The following is a 25,006-nucleotide window of genomic DNA, read 5'->3' as shown; positions in this document are numbered from 1 at the left end:
GAGGAGAGGACTGAGGATCGGATCCTGAAAAATTCCAATAGCAAAGGGACATAGAGAAAAAGTAGAGCCGGCAAATGATGTACAGAATGAGAAGTCAGAAAATAGAAAGTAGGAAGCGAACCGAGAGCCGAATCCTGAGGGCTGATAGAGTGAAGAACATTGAGTGGAAGTTAGTGATCCACAATGTCAAATGCCAAGATCCAGAAGAATCCGTACAGCATAATGGCCCTTAGATTTGGCATTTCTTATGTATTCAATCCTATATAAAACCCCAAATAACACGTTATAATGATGCATTTTCATACCAAGCCGAAATGTATGGCGTCACTCTGCCTGATGTCAATTAAATCATTGAAGAAACTGCAAATTATACGCAAGTGCCGGTCCTTTCTTTTGGATTGTGTTAGTATCGCTGCACCGCGGCTTTAGCAGAACACCAGCTGCATTTCTTTAAATACACAGTGCAATAAGACAAACCCGGTTGCTAGATCAGCACGTCACTGCGGTTAGCCTTCCCGTTGCCTGCCTAGTTTTAGTTTAGAGAATTTGTACACAAAAAAAAATACTTGGAGATTTTGCAGAATAACGAGATTTTCTCTCTTCCCAGTACCAGGGTCGTATAAATGAGTTGCTTCTCTCTGTCATCTCCTGGGTGGGAATAGTGATCTCCCTGGTGTGTCTCGGAATCTGTATATCGACTTTCTGCTTCTTGAGAGGTCTCCAGACTGACAGAAACACCATTCATAAGAACCTTTGTGTTAGTCTGTTCCTGGCTGAACTTCTTTTCCTCACCGGTATCGACAAAACACAGTACCAGGTATAACTAGCTTCCTTGAGCTCCATCAAAACCATCTACCTAGACACGATGACATTGACCTCTCCAATTTGATTTCTCATTCCTTCTCGAAATGTCTCGTTGCATTTTGTATCTCCTTTAGGTGGTGTGTCCCATTTTGGCTGGACTTCTGCACTTCTTCAGCCTCTCTGCTTTCTCCTGGCTGTGTCTGGAGGGTGTTCAGCTTTATCTTATGTTAGTGGAAGTGTTTGAAACAGAACATTCCCGAAGAAAGTACTACTACCTCTGTGGCTATGTCTTCCCTGCTCTTGTGGTGGGGATCTCGGCAGCGGTGGACTACAGGAGCTACGGCACAGATAAAGCGTGAGTCTAACTCGGTCACATCCAACTGTCTTACTGTGTTCTTCATCCATGTCTCTGACTGTCTCCAGTCATATTTCATAATGGTCTCTATTAGAGATGAGCGAACGTACTCAGTAAGGGCGATTTTCGAGTACTTCACTACTCGGGTGAAAAGTACTCGGGGGCGCTGTGGGTGAGCGGGGGGTTGCAGCGGGGAGTGCAGGGGAGAGGGAGAGAGAGAGGGCTCCCCCCTGTTCCCCGCTGCTACCCCCCACTCCCCTCTGCAACCCCCCGCCCCACAGCGCCCCCGAGTACTTTTCACCCGAGTAGTGAAGTACTCGAAAATCGCGGTGCTCGATTGCGAAATCGCCCTTTCCGAGTACGTTCGCTCATCTCTAGTCTCTATCCATGCCGTTCTTTAGTGACTTAACATTTTCTATCATATACCCTCACTCTATGGCAGTCTTATTTAGTCTCCAGTCATTTAGTCGTCATTCTGAGTGTATCTCAGATATCCTTTTCCCTTGTAACTTCTCTCCTAGACTGTCTTGTATTGTCTCGGAGAATATACTTCTGCCCGTTAACATTCTCGCTCATCCTATGTAAGCGCTCTGTGATTGGAAGTGTCTTCATCTCTCATTAATTACTTATCTGGATGTGGCTGTTTCTCTGCGTTTCTATCAATGTTCCTCACTGTCTGTTTTGCCGCTTCTCTTATTGTCACAGTTGCTGGCTGCGAGTTGATAATTATTTCATCTGGAGTTTTATTGGCCCGGTTTCCCTTGTTATTGTGGTGAGTAATGATACTGGTGTCCCTTCTCTTTAGCTCACTGTCACTGCTTAACTTTATCAGGCACTATCTTCCCTGCTCTCCTTTACATGTATCTGTTCTTTTCTTGGCTTCCCTACTGACATCTTCTGCTGTGCACAACACAACTAAGGCACATGTATCAGCGTGGTTATGGCTGCTCGTCATCTTGAGTCTCTAATTTACTATTGTCCTTGAGCCATATACAAATCTGCTTATTTATGGGGTGCGAGAAACATGTCGTACATTCTGCTCCTTATTTAGGAACGTCAACCAAACTTCTGCAATTATTTAAAACTTTTTTCAAAGTAGCCAAGACTTGAGACGCACATAGCAAGTACCAGTTTACATAATAATCTTTATTTGTATAGCGCCAACATATTCCGCAGCGCTTACAAAGACAGGGGGAATACAGAAAGACAAAAGTACAAAAATTACAGAACCACGGTTACATAGTAATCAGTTGATGGAAACAATAGGGGTGAGGGTCCTGCTCCAACGAGCTTACATACTACAAGTAATGGGGTGATACAGAGGGTAAAGGGGCTGGAGATGTGCATGGTATGGCGAGGTGGAGAGTGTGGGACGCGATACACAGACAATGGTCAAACATTTAGCCGTGTGACGGCAGAATCGGTATGACTGCAGGGGTAGTTGATGGTGGCTAGCAGCGATTGCAGTCAGTAGGTCGGGGAGCATGTTATCAGGCGGAATACAGAGGGGTTTGTTTAGGGAATGCGGTATGCCTCCCTGAAGAGGTGCGTTTTTAGAGCACGCCTGAAGTTTTTCGAGTCCTGGATTGCCCGGATAGCCTTTGGTAGTGCGTTCCAGAGGACCGGTGCTGCTCTGGAGAAGTCTTGGAGGCGGGAATGAGAAATTATACAGTTGTGTCATTTACTATAGTCAATCATATGGGCATCTCTTGCTCCTCTATCAATACATGTGCCAAGGCTTCTTTCAGACTTTTATAGTCCTTCTTGCTGTCTTCTTTCTTCTCTCCTGTTATCCTCTGCACCTTCTACCCTTCTGTTTGCATTGTTTTATCTCCCTACTCTTTCTCTGCTGTTCTGTATTTATTTCTATACTTTGTCCTTGCTCTACTGTTTTTCTTCTTTCCCCACTCTAATGTAACTAGCCTAGTCATTACTTTCTGATTTTATGTAAATATGAATTAATCATTGTACAAATTAACTAATATACTTACTAATATACATGATTCCATTTGTACACCATTTCAAGATCTCAGCTTGCTGTCAGTGGATGGAATACATTCTTTACACTCAGAGGCTGACAACCATACAGAGCTGAGACGTGAATACATTTGTATCCAGTTTACGCGATTCTCTAAGAGCTAAATGTATCAGCGGCACAAATCTGTCCTGTGACCATCTGCTAAAATATATCAGTATAGGGAAAATGTATCAGCCTGTGACTAAGGCGCCCCTTCACACAAACATATTTGCGCATGCTAACTTTTCATGCACAATACGTATAGATAGAACCCATTGATTTGATGTACGCGAAAAGAAAATGCAACATGCTCTCTTTTTATTCTAAGCTCCCCATAGAAGTCTATGGAAGGTGTGCAAATGTGCACTCAATAAACACGCAAATGTGCAATGTGCTGCGCAGTTCTGCAAGATAGAGAACCCATCTGGAACTCATTAGGCTAAATAGCCTTTAAAATCATGGCGAGGTCCCGCACCCGTGTGAATTAGCCCTGTCAACACAAAAACTACAGTAATATACACCAAAATGCGCACATCGTTCACCGCGAAAATACGCGGTACTTAGGTGAGCATTTTTGCACATGCGCTTAGTTCATTGACAATTTCCTGAGCATACATTTACGGCTCGTTCACATCGCTGTTTATGGTTTCCGATTTCCTGTTCCGTCGTGGCAACAGGATGCCGGTATTCATCTAACGATGGAACTGAATGGCCCCGAACAGTACCTCAACGACTATAAAGATGGAGATGTTGGAAATAGTGAGAAAATAAAACATATATTAGATAGTTGCGTCACTTTTCATTATACAGGGATTAAGATTTATTATTATAAAACCAGAAAGGACAAGCTGTGCAGATTGTATTATTGCATATTGTAACTTGTTTCACTTTGAGAGAACTATCATTAATCCATCACCCAGGACTTCAAATAGCATAAGAATCCGTTCGCCGGTGTGCAAAAACCGAATCTTATAAGGGAACTTTCACACAGGACGGTATTACGCCGCAGGGCGCAGCCAAGTCCGCAGCTGTGGAATTACACGCCAAAATCCACAAGTCTATGTATATTCTGATGCGGAACTGCAGGCAGGTTTTAACCCTTTGCTATCCAATTTTGGATTCAGGGTTTCCTAGGGGGCTTTCTCTTTCTGCCATTATACAATGGCGCCATCTGCTGGCTAGAACTAGTACTGCGGTATGTTACATGCTGGAGAGGCCCCCAACAACAGAGAAGCCAGTAATCTACAGTAAGAATACCCTGCCGGACGTCTTCCGACATCGGAGCTGTACAGCCTTCAATCAGAATGTCTTTAGACTTCAGACAGTGGATTGGAAAGGGTTAAGCCATTTTCAATTCCACATCGAGGCAGCCTGCAGATTTTGGTGGAGAATATACCCTGGCTTGCAGTGCTTCGTGCAACATATTCCATCCCGTGTGGAAGGTCCGTTAGTCATTGTGAACTTTGCTGTGGAATAATGGTGCTCAAACAGACCCTATTGTGACAGTTCCTAGAGGTTGTAGTGCAGGCTTTAACAGCCAAGAAGGCCGTCTATGAGTCCATCGCCTAAGATGATGTTCCTATAGGCACCATCCTACCTTGTTACCCTATGAGCTTACTATCACAGGGTTCTATATCCAAACTCTGAATTAACACACCCGTCCAATAAAATGTTTTGTGACTGGTTAATGCAAAATTGTTATGCTAGCAGAATTGAAAGAGGGAGCTGCTTGCACCCATGTAGTCTGCATCCACTAAATGTATTATATTAAGGTATTTTATCACTACAAGATATGTCATCTCTTGCTGATCAATAGAGGGTCAACTATCAGGACCTCCACCAATCCTTAGAATGAAGGGGTCTTAGTGCACAGTGATGCTCTTGGCAACCCACTGTGTAGCAAACTACAACAAAGCCCATTTCACTTGCAGTTGTGAAGTTCCACATTGTCCAGATCAAGAGATGTTGTTTTCAATAGGGTTGTACCAAGATAGACTTAAAACTTCTGTCTCATCACTGTGACCCCCACCAATCCCAAGAATGGAGATCCCTTAACCTCCTCATCAATACCCCAAATATCCTTAACACCAAACAGACGTACCCTACAGTGGAAAAGGACAGGAGCCACTGACTAGATCAGAAACACTTTCAGACTAGAAGTATAACCGGCGTCCTCCTTGAGGAGGAGCCAGAATAAATATGCAGAGACATGCACTGATTGGCTGGCTGGGACACGAGCTTCCCAGCCAATCAGGCCATAAACAAACTGGCAGAGAAGGGCTCATGCTGGTGGCAACGCTGAAATGACACTGAGCATGCGCCGGCCTGTGAATCACATGGGACGGGACTGGCAACATGACGTCACCTCGGTCCCGATCCGACAAGCCATGACACCATGTTAAGATTTTTCCTACATGGATAGTGTCCGCGTGAACCTGGCCTAACAGATCCATGGCAAGGGGATGTCCAGAGCACAATGTTGTCCTAAATAACGCCATGTTAAGTGAAGTCCTATGGAAGACAACAGATAGCTCTGCTATCACAATAAATTCTGTCACATGACAAACTCAGTTCTTTTTACTTGATGTTCATAGAACCTCGTGTCTCGGATGTGTAGCTCAGAAGGATAGAAGTGACGGCACAGCTGTCGTTGACTTCTTTGCATTTGAGAAATTAATTTCACCATCAGGTCTTAACCAAATGATGCTTGTAATAAAAATGTAAAATTATAGGGGAAAAATGACAATAGTTCTCTCCTAGGACCAATTAGGTATTTTAATTAATATACAATTTTCAATACAGCTTAAGGGTTTTATTTTTTAAGTGATGGCAGACCGACTCCGTTGGAGCATAGCTTTGATGGCAGATCGGCCCTGCGGCGTTATAAGTCGCAATCTCCGTATGTTTTCTACTAAACTAAGACTTGCAGTGACAAGGGCATTTTACACTTGTGGCAAAATATTGACATAATTCTGTATGCAGGTCCATGTTCAGGTAGGAGAGATTTTGTAGAGCGTTTTAGTCTTTAAAGTCTTATTCATTTATTATATATTTTAGGGTTTTTCTTTTATTCTTTTACATAATTATGAGACAGAACAGAATTCAACGCCCAAACATTAAAACTTTGCTATGCTGGGAGTAACCCCAGGTGAATAAAATAGCTGGAGGCTACAATTGGAACTATTTGGGGGCCCCGTAGAGAGCGGTAGGGCCAGCTCCGGTTGGTACCATCCCCTGTTCCCAATGGACGGTAAAATTCTACAAAGAACTCCACTCTCTACTGCGACTGCAACGTTAGCAGAAGAAAGTTAGATAGAAGGAAGTTGATGGTTGAACAAACTATCGTCTGGTGGGCAATCAAACATGTTAGTCCATATTGTCCATCACGGTGGTTCATACTGGCCGTACATGTTCAATGACATTGAGCGACGAACGAAAGATCTTTCTGGGGACATTCTTTCAAAGATTGTTCTTGGACGAAACATCTTTGGTCTGATCCAACGAAAATTTTAACCTTGGTCAAGTCTTTTCCAGACGATGGCAGTCTGTTGGCTAAAAGGATTGACCATTCATAGGCCCTCACTGATGACCAATATTCCTTTTTACTGACCTCAGTAATGAGCTTTAAACCTGCTCATACATCTATTTAAGGCGGTGGCTTGGCCAACTGACAGCCAGGCTCCTGATGTAACTGCCAAGACAGAAGAAACCTCAGATTCTGGCAGTTTGACCCCTTACATGTCACAATCAATAGCAACTGCAGCATGTAGCCAGATGACAGGGGGAGGGGGCTCCTTTTGTCACCCATCGGCACCATGCAATGGGATTACAAGGTACTAACTGGTTCTCCATGTCTACCATGTAACTCAGCCTATTAGGCCCCCCGCCTGCAGCAGAGTCTAATAAGTTGCTGTCCTAGGCTTCGTAGAATGCAGGGACTAAAAATACTGTTAAAAAAAGTTTAATTTAAAGAAAGAATCCAGTTTAAAAACCTTGTTTCAATGGATAAAATAGCAAAAAATGTTTAAAAAGCAACACATAATACATATCACTGCGTTTGTAACGATCCAAACAATGAAAAGATTTTGATATCTATCGTGCATGGTGAGCGTGGAAAAAAATAATAATAATAATGACAATTGCTATTTTTCTTGTGTTTTCCTCCCAAAAAAACACAACAGAAAGCAATCCAAAAGTCACATGTACCTGAAAATGCTACCAATAGAAACTACAAATCTTCTTGCAAAAAAACACAGCCCTCACATGGCTCCGTCTGGAAAAGTAAAAATGTTATGGGTGTTCGTATGCGGCGATGCAGATTCAATTGTACAAAAGTAGTAAAAAATAAAAACATTTACATGAACTTGCGCAGTAATTGTGCTGCTGCAGATAAATGATCGTGTTCTTTTTACCAAATAGTGAACGCTGGAAAAGCAAAACGCCAAAACAAAAGCAGAATTTCTGGGGGGAATTTCCATCTCCATCCAAAAAAAATGTAATATAAGTTTTACAACAAATCATACGTCTAGTACCATTAAAATATACAACTCACCCCCCCCCCCCCCCAAAAAAAAAACAAGCCTTGATACTGCTATGTCAATAAGCTCTTGCACTGCCACAATGAAAATTGCTTGGTCCTTAACGCAAAAAATAGGCTCGTCACTAAGGGGTTAAATTTTACTCGAAGAATGATTAATTTGGTTGGTAACGCCCATTTTCATCAACTGAACTCTAATGTGTACAGACACTGTACGGGGTTTTTCTAGGAATACCAAGATGTCTCCTATTACACTTCTGCATGTCGGAACTGGAACTGCTGGACGTGTAATAGGAGGCTTCAGTCCCCACTGATTTCAATGGGAGTGAAACCGTATATGAAGCTTCTACCTCCAACCCTACTGCACTGACAGTGGGTTGGGCGATCAGATGATCGCTGGGGATCCCCAGCAGTGGGTCCCCGGTGATCAGCTATTCATGATCTATCTTGAAGATAAGTCATCAATAGTATTTGTCTGGAAAACCCCTTAAAGGAATTGGCCCAATGGTCATTAAGAGTATGGGACAAACAGGCAATAGAGGTTCCTATTGGCTGTTGGGATCCTCATTCTTCCCATGCTCAAGCACTTATTCCTTCTCTCCAGGTGAACCTCCTTATCCTTCTGGTCACTCTTCACAAGATGCTGCGCTCGTCTTCTGTCCTAAAGCCGGATTCCAGCCGACTAGAGAACATCAAGTGAGAACTTTTAGTAACTCCTACTACTTCTCCAAATTATAACTCCAGTTTTTGCCTTCCGCCTTTCTTCTCAGTGATGGTTTATAGAAGATCTGTTTTTTTCTTCGGCAGGTCCTGGGCCTTGGGAGCTGTTACCTTGCTCTTCCTTCTTGGTCTCACTTGGGCATTCGGCCTTCTGTTCATTAATAAGGAGTCTCTGGTGTTGGCGTACCTCTTTACTACCTTCAACGCTCTGCAGGGCTTGTTCATCTTTATTTTCCACTGTGCTCTCCAGAAGAAGGTTAGCATGCAATAACATGAGGCTTGCGGGGAGTCTTACAAATAACATGGCCTCAGCTGAAGGCCGCTCCACTGCAATTATGCTCTGCAGAAACCTAGAAAACCGCTACACTCGGAACTCACTAACCAGCAAATACCTATTTTTGTCATATAGTATCGCTCTGTTATATAACATATGGGTAATGGAAACTGGTGAGTTATAGTGTAGTGCGCAAAAGGTCAAATCTGATCATGAGCGCTCTACCGCTGTACTACGGTATTATATTACACTGAAAGATATCACCATGCGGGTGTCCCAGTAATGCTACTTTTTCAATAGTATGTGCCTTATTTTTAAGGTTTTCGGTCTATCCCATCCTAATATTGTGTATCCCTGCCGCTGTAGGTACATAAGGAATACAGTAAATGTCTGAGACACTCATACTGCTGTGTGAGGGGTCCGGGGGCTGAACATGGGACCTTGAAGTCTACGGTTAACAGTCGATATTACACTCAGAGCCGAATCCGCAGGATGTGGAACGATACCGTGAGGAAGCAGACGGAATCTTCTTTCATCGCCGGAGACCTCAACAGCACCCCGACTCTGAATAGAGGTGCGTGTCCATCAGTGCTACTCATATATATATATATATATATATATATATTATAGGGATTTGCTTAGCTCCAGCTACTGACTCTTGTTTATTTTCTCCCCTAGGCACAATGGGAAACCACTTGCTGACAAATCCTGTGTTGCAGAGTCGTGTTGGCAGCAGTCCATACAACACACTTATCACGGAGTCTGTGGGTTTTAGTCCATCTTCCCCGGGATACAATGCCACTGGTGAGATGGATTATGTGAAGCAAGAACTAGTTTTCTTAGATACTTAGGAAGATTAATGCCTGCGAAGCTGCACAAAAAAAAGGTTTTGTTTATAGGTCTTAGCCCTACATCCCATTGTTGGAGGAACTTGAATCTTCCTATAAGGCCTTGCTATAAGGCATTCTTGCTCCTTGTCAATCCATTTTCAAGAAATACTGCCACACGGTGGTTAAATAGAGAAGGGGTTAAGGTGCATTGTCGTTAAGGGCAGTGAAGGGGTTAAAAGTAAAGTTCCTGGGGCAGTGCAGGTTTTACATGATTTACTTTCATGTTCTCCTTGGAGTACCCCTTGTAAACAGTCAGACCCTTATGGAACCGGGCAGATGCCTTGTTTTCCACCGCTTTATACTGACCTCCCCTGATTCCTAGCAAGTCTAACTTGAGGAGTTAGAAATGGCTAAAAGCTGCAGACAAAAGAGAATTGATATTTTTTAAGAGGGTTTCTTTTAAGAACTCAAATTATATCTGCTGACAAAAATGTGTTGGCATCAGTCTACACTTGGGCCTATAATAGAGGCCACCTTGTTACTGCTGGTACAGAGTTATGTCTGGTAGTAACAGATCCAAGCAGTGTATTAAAGGGAAGCTTGAAGATGTCCGGAAGTCTTAGAGTGACCCTTCAGTCAGGCACTCAAAATTCATCTGTAAGGCATCTATCAGGGAGGGTTACCTTGTTTACATCTTGCTCCTTGGCTGCTTTTTTAGGACAGAGCTGAGATCCTAGCTGCAGTGCCTATTCTGAAGTAGTCTAGGATACACCCCCTGTCTTCTCATTGGATCAGGAAGATACACCCTCTGCCTCCTTGGCAACATGAAGCAATGATGAGACAGGAAGGGGTCCCAGACTACTTCAGACTAGGCACTGTAATAAACTAAAGTGACAGATCCCAATAGAGCTGAGCTAGAAAGCAGCCAAGGAACAAGAGCTAAGGAAAACTAAATAGCAGGTAATCATTCCCAGTAACAAACGATTTACATAGCAAGTTTTAGTTTTTGACAGGAGGGTCGCCTTGAAGGGTACTAAAGGACATTCTCTCTTAATAAGGGCCCTTTTACACAGAACGATTACCATTCAGTTTATCGCTGGATCAAGCGAAAATGAACCATGATCGTCCAGTGTAAATGCTGCCAGCGACCGCATAACAAATATAACACGTTCACTTACTGTTCCTTGTGCAGTTTAGGCAGGCGTAAAAATCAAAGAATGATTGCCCATGTAAACAGGCAGTCATTCATCTATGACCGACGGCCTGTTTACTGTGGATAGAAGCGGGAGGTCTCTTCTCGCTCCGCCTCCATTCACTGAATGACATCGCTCTTCTGTAAAAGCGCAGTAGCAGTAATCGTTGGGAGGACTATCAGGCACACTAATGCCCAACAATTGTCCTGTCTAAAAGGACCCTTTGGTCCTGTTCACATGGCATAATTTTGCTACGGATATCACACCAAATCTGGAGTGAAATCTGTGCCCTCCAACAATTCTATTGGAGATTCATGCCATAGTTCATGCGGCTATGGTTTTTGTGTGTGTGGATTTTGAAATCAGAAAAAACAGAAATGAATTGTCAATGCTTGCCAAGATTTCCACGTGAAAACCACATCAGGTGCACAGTCCACATGCGGTTCCATATGGCAGAAATATTATACGGTCATGTGAATGCATTTCTACTTAATACCTATCACTGGGTAGACTGAATGCAATTATGCAGCAAGAATTATGGAACTTACCAAGTCAAAAAAACACAGCTACCCCATAGAGCTATATCATTCATGTCATCAGCACCAACGTTTGAACAAAAAATGGAAACGCGGACAATTAAAGGGGTATACCGGGATTTTTACAATAGATAGATAGATATGACATAGGCAGATTATAGATAGATAGATAGATAGATAGATAGATAGATAGATAGATAGATAGATAGATAGATAAGAGATAGAGAGACAGATAGATATGAGATAGATAGATATGATATAGATAGATATGACAGATAGATAGATGTGAGAGAGATAGATAAATAGATAGGAGATAGAGAGATAGATAGATAGAAAGAAATAGAGAGATATGAGATAGAGATACAGATAGATATGAGACAGATAGATATGAGATAGATATGATATAGATAGATAGATAGATGATAGATAGATAGATAGATAGATAGATAGGAGAGAGGGATAAATAGATAGGAGATAGATAGTTAGATAGATATGAGATAGATATATAGATAGATAGATAGATATGAGATAGATATGGGATAGATAGATAGCTAGATAGCTAGATAGCTAGATAGATAGATAGATAGATAGATAGATAGATAGATAGATAGATAGATAGATAGATAGATAGATAGATATGAGAGAGAGATAAATAGATAGGAGATAGATAGATAGATATGAGATAGATAGATATGAGATCGATAGATAGATATGAGATCGATAGATAGATATGAGATAGATAGATTAATAGATATGAGATAGATAGATAGATATGAGATAGATAGATAGAGAGATATGAGATAGATAGATAGATAGATAGATAGATACCGGTAGATAGATAGATACCGGTAGATAGATAGATATGAGACACATAGATAGATTGATAGATAGATATGAGACACATAGATAGATTGATAGAGAGATATGAGATAGATAGAGAGATATGAGATAGATAGATATGAGATAGATAGATAAATAGATAGAGAGATATGAGATAGAGAGATAGATGGATAGAGAGATAGATATGAGAGAGATAAATGGATAGATAGAGAGAGATAGATAGATGGATAGGAGATGGATAGATATGAGATAGATCTGGGATAGATATGAGATAAATAGAAGATAGATATGAGATATATAGAAGATAGATAGATATGAGGTAGATAGATATGAGATAGAGAGATCGATATGAGATAGAGATATAGAAAGATAGGAGATAGATGGATAGATATGACAGACATAAATAGATATGAGATAGATAGATATGAGATAGAGAGATAGATATGAGATAGAGAGATAGATAGATATGAGATAGATATAAATAGATAGATAGATATGAGATAGATAGACATGAGATAGAGAGATAGATATGAGATAGAGAGATAGATGGATAGATGGATGGATAGATAGATGGATGGATAGATTGAGAGACATAGATAGATATGGAAGAGATAGATACATATGAGATAGATAGATATGAGAAAGATAGATAGAAGATAGATAGATATGAGAGAGATTTAGATAGATATAGATAGGAGATAGATAAGTAGATAGATAGATATGAGAGACATAGATAGATGTGGGAGAGATAGATAGATATGAGACTGGTAGATAGATATGAGATAGATAGATAGATATGAGATAGATAGATAGATAGATATGAGATAGATAGCTATGAGATAGATAGATATGAGAGAGATATAGATAGATAGATATGAGATAGAGAGATCGATATGAGATAGATATGAGAGAGATATAGATAGGAGATAGATAGATAGATAGATAGATAGATAGATAGATAGATAGATAGATAGATAGATAGATAGATATGAGAGACATAGATAGATAGATATGGGAGAAATAGATAGATAGATATGGGAGAAATAGATAGATATGAGATTGGTAGATAGATAGATAGATAGAAGATAGATATTAGATAGATAGACAGATATGGGATAGATAGATAGATAGATAGATAGATAGATAGATAGATAGATAGATAGATAGATAGATAGATAGATAAAGCAATAGTTGATCGGCTGACATTCACCACTCAGGATCCCTGCCAATCATCTGATCTTTGATCTGCTCACAGAGCAGCGGGGCTAGAGTTCCGCATTGATGGTCAATGGGAGTGATGCCTCCTATAACACCTCCAGCTCCTCTCTGCAGTGTAATAGGAGGCTTTGCACCCATTGATTTCTGTCTATTGCACTTCCAGCCATGGCCACCAATGCAGACGTCCAGCCCCACTGCACTGACAGTGGGCCGGAGGATAAGCTGATCGGCGGGTACCCCAAGCGGCAGACCTCTGCTGACCGACTATTGATGGCCTATCCTAAGGATAGGTCGTCGATAATAAAAGACCGAAATACTTTAATAACGGCATAATACTGTACATTTGATGGAGCTCTGGAGCTCTTTCTGGGCACTGTGGCTATTCTGCATTCTGCAATGGGCTATTTGGTGACATTTCATCCTTTCCACTAACCGACAGTCTCATCCAGGCTTGATATTGGAAATGTATCATCCTTCCATACTGATGAAGGATGATGATATTTTTCATTCTTTCCATCACCCCTCACATTGCATTTATACCGGGAGGCTGATTGCATTCAATGTGAAATCCTTTTTAAATTTGTGCTCTTAAAACAGCTGGCCGAGACAGAAAGTGAAAACACATTTCCTTTTGCATAATTAAACTAATATTGTAATCAGAGTGGGTGCGGGCAGCGTGAGCCAGCCGCCAGAATGCCATTAATATAATGTTATAATCACTCTCTCAGTCATGCCGTCGCTGTGTACTGCGGGTTTATCAACATGTCACTCAGGAAATGTCACGTGTCCGTTTTCCCTGTTCTGTTCTATCATTCGCCCTCATAGAGATCTGTCAAGAAATCACCAGTTCAATTAACATCAGATACAATATACAAATACTTAGGGGCAGCAGGGGACCATTGGGCATCACAAATGTACTTCTAAGACAATAGGCAGAGCTGGGCGGCACAAATGTATTCCTGACTAATGGTAAACTACAGCAGGCTTGTTCCCGAATAAGAACACAATGGGTGAATAATTCACTAAATTAGCCCAGCAGGACCCCTGTGTACAGCATGCTGCCCACCAGAATGAGTGCTGCCACATTCATCACCAGCCTGAAGGTATCCACCAGTAGTTGCATACAGTAACTCACTTGTACATGTGAGGACCTGAGATTGTGTGACATATCTGTATCTTCACCACCGTCCAGCGGCCTGTAAGTTCTACTTTCAGGGTATATTCACTCGTAGCGGAATTTTAGCACAATTTACGCAGTGGAAAATCCACACCAGCTCCCACCAGCACCACTCAAAAAAAAAAAATATATATATATATATATATATTACACACACTGAATGATCACTCACTGCATTTGGAAGAGCTGGGGTGTGACATCTTGGAGGATGGCCTTTTAAGTCTCCTGACACACCTTCTAGGTGCTCTCCCTAAGGAGAAACAATACCCTTTCTTACCCGTGTCTATAGGCCTCTCACTAGCCAAGCCAGAAACCTGCTGCACACTGATGAGGAGCAATCAGCCTGAAACAGCTGTCTGTGTATGGTTATTCTGGTTTTGGCTCACAATTCCCAGTCATTCTTACAAAACTTGTTTAAAACGTCTAACATCGACTTGCAGGAATGCTGCCTTCCAATAGGTGGCGCTGCAGAGGTATTGTTCCATCTTTTCATTTGCATATTTTCCAGAGGAGCAAGGATGGCCCTATAAGTCTTCTCGCACCTTCTAGATGCTCTCCCTAAGGAGAAACCATACGTGGTGACTTGAGTGGCGTTGGTTGCAGGCAAAAGCAACAACCCAGTGTAGATCTCCTTAAAAATAAACTTTTATTAATCACATATGAAATTTCACCTGAAAGAAATATAAAACAGCAAGAAAAAATGATTATACAGACTCAAAGAGTCTGGACATATAACCGACCTGCCTCACTAAATACATTAGATGTATGTATACTTTATTAGCGCTCACTCCACTGACTCCAGCACGATGGCTTATGCATATTGAGCCATAGAAACCAATATGATCATGTGAACTGGTGCATATATGACACTAGTCACTGACTGGTATTAGTGGTACTAATATACTGAAAGCACCATAATCAGTAGTGAGGAGATAAATGCCTACAGCATAGATCTAAAACTAAGATAGCACTAGAGCCCCCCCCCCCCCCCCCCTCCGACATGTTTTGCCAGACTCCTGGTGTCCTCAGGAGTACTTGGAGTTGTAGATGTAGTGCCCAGCTGTAACAGACATATATATGACTAAGAGGTGGGATCAGTATCATCCCCACCATCAATCAGCTGTGTGAGAGACAGAGGGATCAACCAATAATGGCTCTGCAGGCATACTGTTGGTGCAAAGTTGGTTCCAATATTTCCGAAACAGTCACACTTGCTGGCTGTTACCAAATCATGATATCACGAGCGTACCAAGGCTGGTTGAAACGTGGGCAGATGTGCAACAGAAGGTCACACATTGGCAGACCACAAGTGGTTGATCCTAGAGGCATGAGTCGGATGGCACGTTGACATGCCACAGTGGATACAATAGTACAACAGTGAGGAAGTTAGACAAATTTCCATAATGACCATGAAGCGTAACTTGCTTCGACTGGGGTTCAATAGCCGAAGACAGACAAGGGTGTCACCGATGACCCCATGAAATCCTTGATTGATTAATGCTTCAGGCATCCCGTTAGCTTATCATCTCCATCCAGATCTTCAAGAAGTCTTCCCAAACCACAATGCAATCTTTCAACAAGACAACACTCCCGGTCATTGAGATGGGATGAATAGGGAGTGGTTGGAGGAACAGAACAATGAATTCTCCACACTGCCATGGTCCCCAAACTCACTGGACTGTAACCCCTTTGAACATGTTTGGGATGTGCCAAAAAGGTCTGTGACATCTGCTCCCGAAAAATGTGAAGGAGCTGCTACAGCGGGCATATGTCAAGTTGAGTATGAAGGATGTTCACCAGCTTGTGGAATTTGTTCCCTGACGTGTGAAAGCCATCACCATCCAAAAGGGTGGACCAGCCCATTATTGAATAGGTGCAGTTCCTAATGCAGTGATGGTTCAGTGTATATTAGAAACAGCATTCCTATCAGACAACTTTGATAACATGGCAGGCTCAGATACAGCAGCTCCACTCCAGTATACCTGTCATGAAATACTGTGGTAATCAGATACCTGATCTACACATTGATAGTGATTACAGTACGGTTACTTCCAGTAATCACAGTTTTTGTTTTTCTTCTCTATCTGGGCCCAGATCGCCATAAAGACTTCTTTTAGCCACGACTAATCTTTGAATACAGAGTCCCGATCCTGCCTCTAGCCTCGATGAACTTCTCAGTACACTAACCCCCCATACACACAGTAGTAGTGCTACTTCTGTGTGCGACAAAGTAATAGTATGCCCTTTTGGCCCCACAGAGTAATAATGCATCTATTGTGCCCCCTCTCAGTAATAGTGCTGCCTCTGTGCCCTGAAAGTTAAAATGCCCTCTCTGTGGTCCCAAAAAGTAATAGTTCTCCCTGCAGTCCACTGCCCCCATGAAACTCCAGCCAGCGGTAGCAGAACCATCTTGATAAATCAGACTACTGCTTATTAAAAACTGCGTGGCTCAGTGCAGAGCCTGACTCCTCCTCTGTCTCCTGCTCTCAATACAGTTGGAGAGCAGGAGCAGGGTTCTACATGAAGCGGTGCAAACTCCAGATGGGCAGTAGTGTGGACTATCAAGAATGGGGGGCCTATTGACTTGGTAGTGAGACAAAGTGGCAGGGTCATTTAGCCCCGTGACTCCCTGCCCCATGGACACCCATACCAACCATGTGGTCTGATACTATAGGTGGCATGCCAGTGACTAATAATGAAAGCAAAAGAAAATTTACAGAAATAATGCAGAGGGAAGAAATAGACTCAAAATCTGCAGGTTACAAACACTATTTCTGGCTGCACCACATCTATAGTTGCCTTAGGAAGGATGGGAACTCTTATTTTTAATGAAAGTTACTCTATAGTTTGAGTGAAAATAGTTCATCTGCAGAATCACATGGCAATATCAAGGCTGTGGTTTTCTCTGCCAGCAGATTTCTCCTTCAGGGCTCAGTCAGACGAGCATTTTTCCCCCGCATCTATAGATGCGAAAAAAACCTAAACTCTATTAAAAACTCTAAAAAAACTCTATTAAAACCAATGCTTTCCAATGAAAGCGGTCACATGTCTGTTTTTTACAAGCGAATAAAATTTGCTCAGGAAAAAAATAGCACAGCGTTTTGCAATTCGCACTTGTTCTGCGGTAACACGATCCTAAAATTCGCACATATAGTGCGGCCCCATTGAAAGCAATGGGAGAGAATCACTATCCCCTGCTGCTGCTGTGACAGCTGCAGCATGGGATTCCTTGGATGTGAAACCCCTGGATGCTGTCACATCCAGGGGCTTCACCTTGTTGTCAACGGGGTGGCAGCAGTGCCGACCCCATTGAAAACATGGGGAGAAGATTGTGGTCCTCTGCCACAGCTGTCACAGCTGTGGCAAGGGATTCCTTCGTCCCCATGGGGAGTCCCCTCATCACTGAACACTGTGAATCCCTGTGGCAGAGGACCGCAATGCTGTCCCATTGCTTTCGATGGGGCTGTCGCAGCTGCCGCCCCATTGAAAGCAATGGGATGAAGGCAACCACTGCATATAAGCCCTACCCTGAAAATCATCCCTAGTTGCAGAAAAAAATAAATAAATCTTCACTCACCTAGAAGTGCAGTCTGGCTCTTCTCCCTGGTCCCCGACAATCTTCTTCTGTATTTCTAATGGCTGGGGATTGAAAAATCCCCACCTCTAGAAAGCACTGCCTCTGATTGATCAGAGCGCTCAGCTAGTCAGAGGCAGCGCTTTCTGGAGACTGAGATTTTTCAATCCCCAGCCATCAGATATACAGAAGAGGAATGCTGGGGACCGAGAAAAAGAGCTGGACAGCGCTTCTAGGTGAGTTAACATTTATTAACTTTTTTCAGCAGCTAGGGATGATTTCCCCCTGCCCCTTCTTCCCGAAAAGCATCGCTGCAGGGGTTGCCTTTACCTCATCGCATCCAATAGGACAGCTGTTGCAGAGGATTTCTTCATTCCTGTGAGGAGTCTCCTCCTCAGTGAACACTGTGACAGTGCTGTCACAGTGTTCAGTGATGAGGGGACTTCTCGCGGGGATGAGGGAATTCCCTGCCTGATGCCACAGCTGCAGCAGAGGACCGTGATCTTCTCCCCATGTTTTCAGTGGGGCTGGCACTGCTGCCGCCGACCCCATTGACAACAATGTGAAGCCCCTGGATGTAACAGCATCCAGGGGTTTCACATTCAAGGAATCCCCTGCTGCAGCTGTCACAGCCTCAGCAGGGGATAGCGAATTTTACCATTGTATTACTGCACAACAAGTGTGAATAAAAAATGTGTCAGCCACTTCGGTCACATGTTTTGTATACGTGCGTTTTGCATTTCATTTTCATGAACCTGTACATCCATGAAAAAAAGCTTGTCTGACTGAGCCCTCACATCTATCTAATAACTTCTTTTTTGCCCTCTTTTCTTTTTCTCCCTCTGCAACAATAGGAAGTTTCAGAGATCCCAGTAAGTATTGCATCGCTCTCATCTAAATGATAATCATAGTGCTGCTGTCTTTGGGGGAGATGAGGGTCCTGAACATAGACCCCCTACCAATTCAGAATTCCTCTATATGGTATATGGGACTGCCAAACGTCTTAAATGTCAGGCCAGCCCACATATAACTCTGCTGAGACGTTTCTAAACATCTCTGCAGAGTCTGTACCTTGAAAAGAAATCGTGCAGCTGCAGGGGAGGAAAGCCGGCTGTCAGTGACAGCCGAATTCTCCGTCAGGAAGGCAGAGACTATTTATTGCCATCTTTGCCTTTCTGATTGATTACTGTATGCAGGGCGCTTGCTGAGCAATGTGTACCGTTTAGTAAGCAGCTGATTGTTGCAGTGGTGCCGGGGTAGCTGCAGGGACCGGTGGGTATTAGCAGATCCTGCTCTTAGGATGTTATATGTCCCCTATAAACTAGGGCTAAAATGTGAGCCCCACTTATAGGAAAGATCAGCCATTAAATGGAAAAATGTGAAAATACCTCCCAAAGGTCTTATATGACTTTATGAGGGCAAGGCGGCACAATGTGTTAAATAAGTAGAAAAAAAGCATTAAACAAAAGAAAATAAAACAAAGAATGCCACCACTATCCCAAACCATAGTTTCTATGACCCAAAACACTATAACATCTATATACAAAAGACCATAGCAGAAAGGAGGATACCATTTAAAGGGAACCTGTCATTTAATAATGTTTTTTATTGACACTTTATGCTATAAAACGTAAAAAAATTATATGAATAACCAAATGAAAAAAAAACAAATGTAAGATTTCACACCCATATGTACTAAAAAAAAAAATTTAAAAAACTGTGATGACCATTGACAGGGAAAAGGTTCCAGTCTTGAAGTACTTGTTTAAGATTAGAAGCTGAAAACGTCTTTTTCCTTTTCCCTCAAACCGCATCACTCTCGTCCGTGCGCCGTATCTCGCATTGCCGCACAGACTGAAGGGGTTGGCCATTTTCTCGTACAATTTGTATTCTGCTCTAAACAAGTGTGTTTTATTGGGACTCTATACTGTAGATCCTTGATGCTTACCGCACTCATTATCTCAAGGCTCCCTCCTGGCTGCCCGGGAGAGGAGCCAAGAAAGTGGTCATGTGGTTAAATCACATGATCACTGCCACCCTCCTTTATATGGATGGGAGACCACCACGTCCAATATTTTCACTGGCAGCAGGGAGCCGTGAGATAACAAGTGCGGTAAGCACTTAGGATCTATAGAGTCCCTTGTAGTAAAACACACTTGTCTAGAGCAGAACATAAAGCTGACAAGAAAGCAGCCAACCCCCTTAAGCTACAATGTTAAGCGTGGCGCATGGACAAGGGAAAGAATATTAAAAACATGACTCTTTACAAGGCTGTAGAGCAGGGGGTAAGCTTTACCCAGACGCTCTTTGTAATCCCACTCAACTCTGGCCAAGAGATGAGGGTTCTCAACAGAGGATCCCTGCTATGACAATTGTTTTTCAAAATTAAACAACCCCTTTAACACTGGACAGGCTCTAAAGAAGTAAATGTTACATGTCAAGCTTCCTCTATAGTGTGCTCCCACTTAGTGAAGGCATGAAAATAGCAAAAAATAGGCAAAATCTGCCTTTAAAACCTTGTTGGGATATTAAAAGGGTTGTCCGGAACTTCCTAAGGGTTCGCGGGGTCTACCAGTCGGGATCCCTGATGATCAGCTGGCCGTCGTGAGTGTGTACAGCACTAGAAACAGACAGCACTGTCCATATTGCAGTGGCCTGGGTTGGTACTGCAGGCACAGCTCTCATTGAATTCAGTGGAAGCTGTGCCTGTAGTGCCAATCTAAGCGGCTTTCTGCACTGATAGTGGACAAGAGAAGAGCTGATCGCCAGAGACCCGAGTGGGGTTTTGTCTTTGTAAATACTAAAAAAAAAATCACATTTCTTTATAAACCATGTGCGCAAATAAAAACAGGAAGGTGGCAGCTTCTTTAGACAACAGATTACAATTAGTGCAGCAGTTGACCACAGCAACCAGACTCCAGCTCTCAGAAGGTCTACTATGGGGTTTGAGCTACAAAAAGATGTTTGCTCCTCACTGATTATTGATATTTTCTTACCCTACAGAACATACTTTAAGCAGAGATCCCTGTGGTAAGGATCCACTCCCGCCTCTTCCTCTTAATGGCAACTTCAATAACAGTTACTCTCTAAGAGCTGGAGACTTCCCTCCCGATCCTTCCAAAATGGGAGAAGGTGGTGGACGTCGTAATATTACGGATGCAGCAGCCTTTGAAAAGATGATCATCTCCGAACTCGTACACAGCAACCTCCGAGGCAAATCTCATGCAGGGACAACAGACACAGGAGATGAGGAGGTGACATCTGGGGCGATAGCAGAAGGTGGAGAGGTTCCTACATTAGAGATGGAGCGCATGTATAAAGCTTTGGAGGAGCCCCTCCTCTTACAAAGAGCTCAGTCAATCCTCTACCAGAGCGATCTGGAGGAGTCTGAAGCTGAAGCTGCCCCTCGCGACTCACCCAATCGCGATTCACTATACACTAGCATGACCAACCTCAGAGACTCTCCATACCCTGATAGTAGCCCTGAACCGGGCCTGCCATCATCCGGGGAAATGCTGCCGTGCCACCAAGGGGTGCCCCCACCTTCGGGGGTAGATGCCATGTACTTCCCTGGCCGGCTGGGTTCAGTGCCCAGAGGGCAGTTGCAGGCCTTCTACCAGATGCCACAGGGGTTTCTGGGTCTCGAAGGGTCAGTGCCCGAGGGTGACGGGCAGATGCAGCTCATCACCAGCCTCTGAACTTACTCAACCACCCCTGACACCAACCTCGTTACTCCCCTCTAAAAAGAAAAAAAAAAGATACTGCCTTCCCTTTCCATTTCAGAAGAAAGCAGGGTCAGATGGAAAGAAGGGGTATTTCAACAGGGGCTATTTTGGTGGGACAGGGGTGAGGCCAAGACACTGCCTGGGCTAATAGACAATGGGTTTTGATGTGGGCTCGGTCTACCTGGATTTCCTTTTGGTTGCCAGTGTCTGTTAGTAATTGTTAAATGCAAGGCCACTAACAGGTAGGGGTTTGGGTGTCAAAAATATGCTTCTGAAAACACAATTGTTTGCCCAAAGACCTACAAATGCTTATTGATGCAAAAACAGTTTCGGTGCTGGAATTTGCAGTATTGTTAAAAGCCAATTTCAAGAAATAATGAGAAGAGACAGACAGGTGTAGTGTTTAGCCTGTAATAATTGTAGGCAGCCCATTTGTGTTAGAAACACCAGATGTCTTCAAGTGATGCAAACAATGAGACTACCTGGTAAGGAATTAATCACTAGCGCTCGATAAGTGGTGCCAAACAGCCTATGGGGCTTGCTGAGTAATGAGAAAGTAGAGGACAGAAATTGCCTAAGATTGTGAAATTTACATTTTTATTTTTGAAAGGTCACAGCTTATAATTTGCATTCCCATAGTAAAACAGGGGCAGAACATGGAAATTCGAAGACGAGAAAAAGCCACTTTTCCTTCAATAACTTTGTTCTTGGGCTTTTCAAAAACAGTGGCCGTCACCTCCAACTTCTCTACTCACCCAAACCCCTATGTCTGCCCCAAAGACAGGGTAAGAGATTTTTTTTTATATCCAATCAGACAAGAATGGATTGCGGTTCATGTGGAAAGAATGACAAACTTATCGAGAAACCATCACATGGAATTTGGAAACGACAACAATTGAAAGTTGGGGTAAAAATGAACTTAACAACTGCCCTGCATATCCTTTATTTAAGCACAAAACACCCCCTGCCTCTATGACAGAGGAACATTGGAACTTTTACAAAGGGGGAAGCGAGTGTCCTTTCCGACTGCTGTAAATAACGAACTTCTAAAAGGGGGAAGGGAGAGATGAGGGGAGATGCCTACACCCTTCTTCCCAAACTTATATCTGAGGTGCGGAAATGGTCAGTAGGGGGCTTTTTTTTAATTTATGTGTGTTTGCCTTCTGCAATGTTTCTTTGTATCTGGTTTGGGCACATTGCCGTACTATCTGTCCTTTCTTGCCACCGGATCATGGATGATCTTCTTCGTCAGTCCCAAAGATTCCACCTTGTGTCTCCAGCTACCTTTATTCATTTCTTTTCGGCATCTCTGTCTTAATTTATGTTTACGTTGCATGTCGAATTTTACAGGTTCTTCTCATATTTGGTCATTTACTTGCCTGAGAAAAAAAAGCAAATTTTTTTTTTCTCCGGTGATAATCAAAATGGTGATTACCATCATTTTGAGTAACAAAGTATACAATGTGAACCCTAGCAAGGTCTGAGGTTGGCATGACCCCCCAAAAAACGATGTAATGGATGGTAATACTATGAAAGTAATTCTAAACCTATACATCTTACAGCCATCAGCTGCTACATGTAGGCCATGACGTATAGGGAATGGTGCAATAAGGCATGACCTTCGGGGGCACGTTAGAACGATCATTTGACCAGTCCCTACAATGCCTCGACCTGAAGTGAACCGCGATGTTGGTCCTTATATTCTTACGAAAGGTGTTAAGACGAGGCGCTGTTGTCATTTCGATGGTTACTGCACACAGCTATTGCCAAAACCTATATCCGATCATATATCTGCTTTATGTTTCCCTGTCCAGATCTATATGTTTCTAAATTTATAGATCTTTATATATTTACAAAGAGATATATGAAATGTTAATATATCCATATTTAAGGGTTTTCGGTACCGAGATGCAGGTCCCATGGTGTAGACTCCGTGGAATTGTCTTACTAATTACGATGGTGGTCTTTTCCTCTGTGTTAATAATGGTAGAAGCTCGGTGCATTTTCTTGTGTAAACCTAGACATGGTACCCCCTACCGTGAAAAATCCAGCGTGCTAAGAGCAGAGGGACGCAAAATGTAATTTTGGCACACCAGGATAAATGGTATTATATGTAGGCAAGTTAAGCATCTGATGATATGTCCTTGGTTGTCCTATCAACCACTAGAAAAACGTATTTCCGAGCTCACGACGTGGGGAGTCGCTCCTCGAACCTTCGGAGTCAACTGAGCTCTACTCTATACAGAAAAGGAAGTTCCACTGACTATCAAGAATCTGCATGTTTTCCCCGAGCAGAACACAGCACTTACAAAGAATATTTTTGTCATTGTTATATTTCAGACAAATATGATTATAGAAATGATATATATGAGAAGCCCACGAAGAAACGGGTGTAAAATACCATTATAGATTCTTATAGAAAACACTTAGAAGACCTTCCCATTAGGGGAAGTTCAGAGGACTGCTAGAGTATGTACCCCATCAGTGGTGATGGTCTTTCAAGGAGACAGGCGCCACATGATGGAGGTAGTCTTTTAATTAATAGATTATGTCCTACTTTTCGAGAGAGGTGGTCTTGAGTCCATTTTACACACAACATCAGTGGCACACATTTATGTTCTGTGCACACGTATGTCACTTTCCGCTTCGTCCTGATGTGTTTTGCTGCCAATCCCAATTCCCCCACCCCCACCCCTGAGTCTGACGAACAAAGGGTAAAATACCTCTCCGCCCCCTCCTCTCCTCTCTCTCTCTCCTTCCTTCATTTTCTTTTTCATATGCCAAAACCAGAAATGGGTCGAACGCCATTCTACAAGCGAACAAAAATAAGAAAAAAAAAAAACTTATTGTACGAAAGACTGAACATGATATCGTACATAGAAAAATGAAACAAAAAAAGGCAGAAAAAAATAATGCTGAAAAAAGTTTAAAAAAAAATAATAATTAAATATCGCAACTTGTGGAGTGAAAGAAACACACCAATAAAAACATTTTGATTTCTGGATGGTCGTCTTTTATTGAGTACACGGCTGTTTTAATATAAAGAATGCTAGATTTATGTCCGGGAGAGGAACTGGAAATGACAGAGACCAAGAACTTTGTGTGGCAACGGATCCCCGTGGAACTCTAAAGACGTGTTCTAAGCCAGTAAATAGTTTTGTGAAATCCAAACACAATAGATGTTATTGCTGTAATGTACCGTCCAG

General features: G+C 42.6%; 1 protein-coding gene across 1 annotated transcript in view; it reads left to right on the top strand.

Moving 5' to 3' along the window:
• ADGRL1 (adhesion G protein-coupled receptor L1) overlaps positions 1-24,802 on the top strand; it is a 469,522-nt gene extending 444,720 nt beyond the window's left edge. The window contains exons 16-24 of the mRNA XM_066593211.1: positions 608-817; positions 939-1,159; positions 1,865-1,931; positions 8,318-8,409; positions 8,521-8,689; positions 9,074-9,281; positions 9,386-9,511; positions 18,930-18,947; positions 21,079-24,802. Coding sequence (XP_066449308.1) covers positions 608-817; positions 939-1,159; positions 1,865-1,931; positions 8,318-8,409; positions 8,521-8,689; positions 9,074-9,281; positions 9,386-9,511; positions 18,930-18,947; positions 21,079-21,773 — 1,806 coding nt within the window. The 3' untranslated portion in view covers positions 21,774-24,802. The remainder of the gene's footprint in view (positions 1-607; positions 818-938; positions 1,160-1,864; positions 1,932-8,317; positions 8,410-8,520; positions 8,690-9,073; positions 9,282-9,385; positions 9,512-18,929; positions 18,948-21,078) is intronic.
• Positions 24,803-25,006: the final 204 nt, after the last annotated feature.

This window comes from Eleutherodactylus coqui, chromosome 2, assembly GCF_035609145.1.
Source record: "Eleutherodactylus coqui strain aEleCoq1 chromosome 2, aEleCoq1.hap1, whole genome shotgun sequence".
NCBI lineage: Eukaryota > Metazoa > Chordata > Amphibia > Anura > Eleutherodactylidae > Eleutherodactylus > Eleutherodactylus coqui.
Note: the sequence above shows the minus strand (reverse complement) of the source record. Positions and strands in the feature narration are given on the sequence as shown.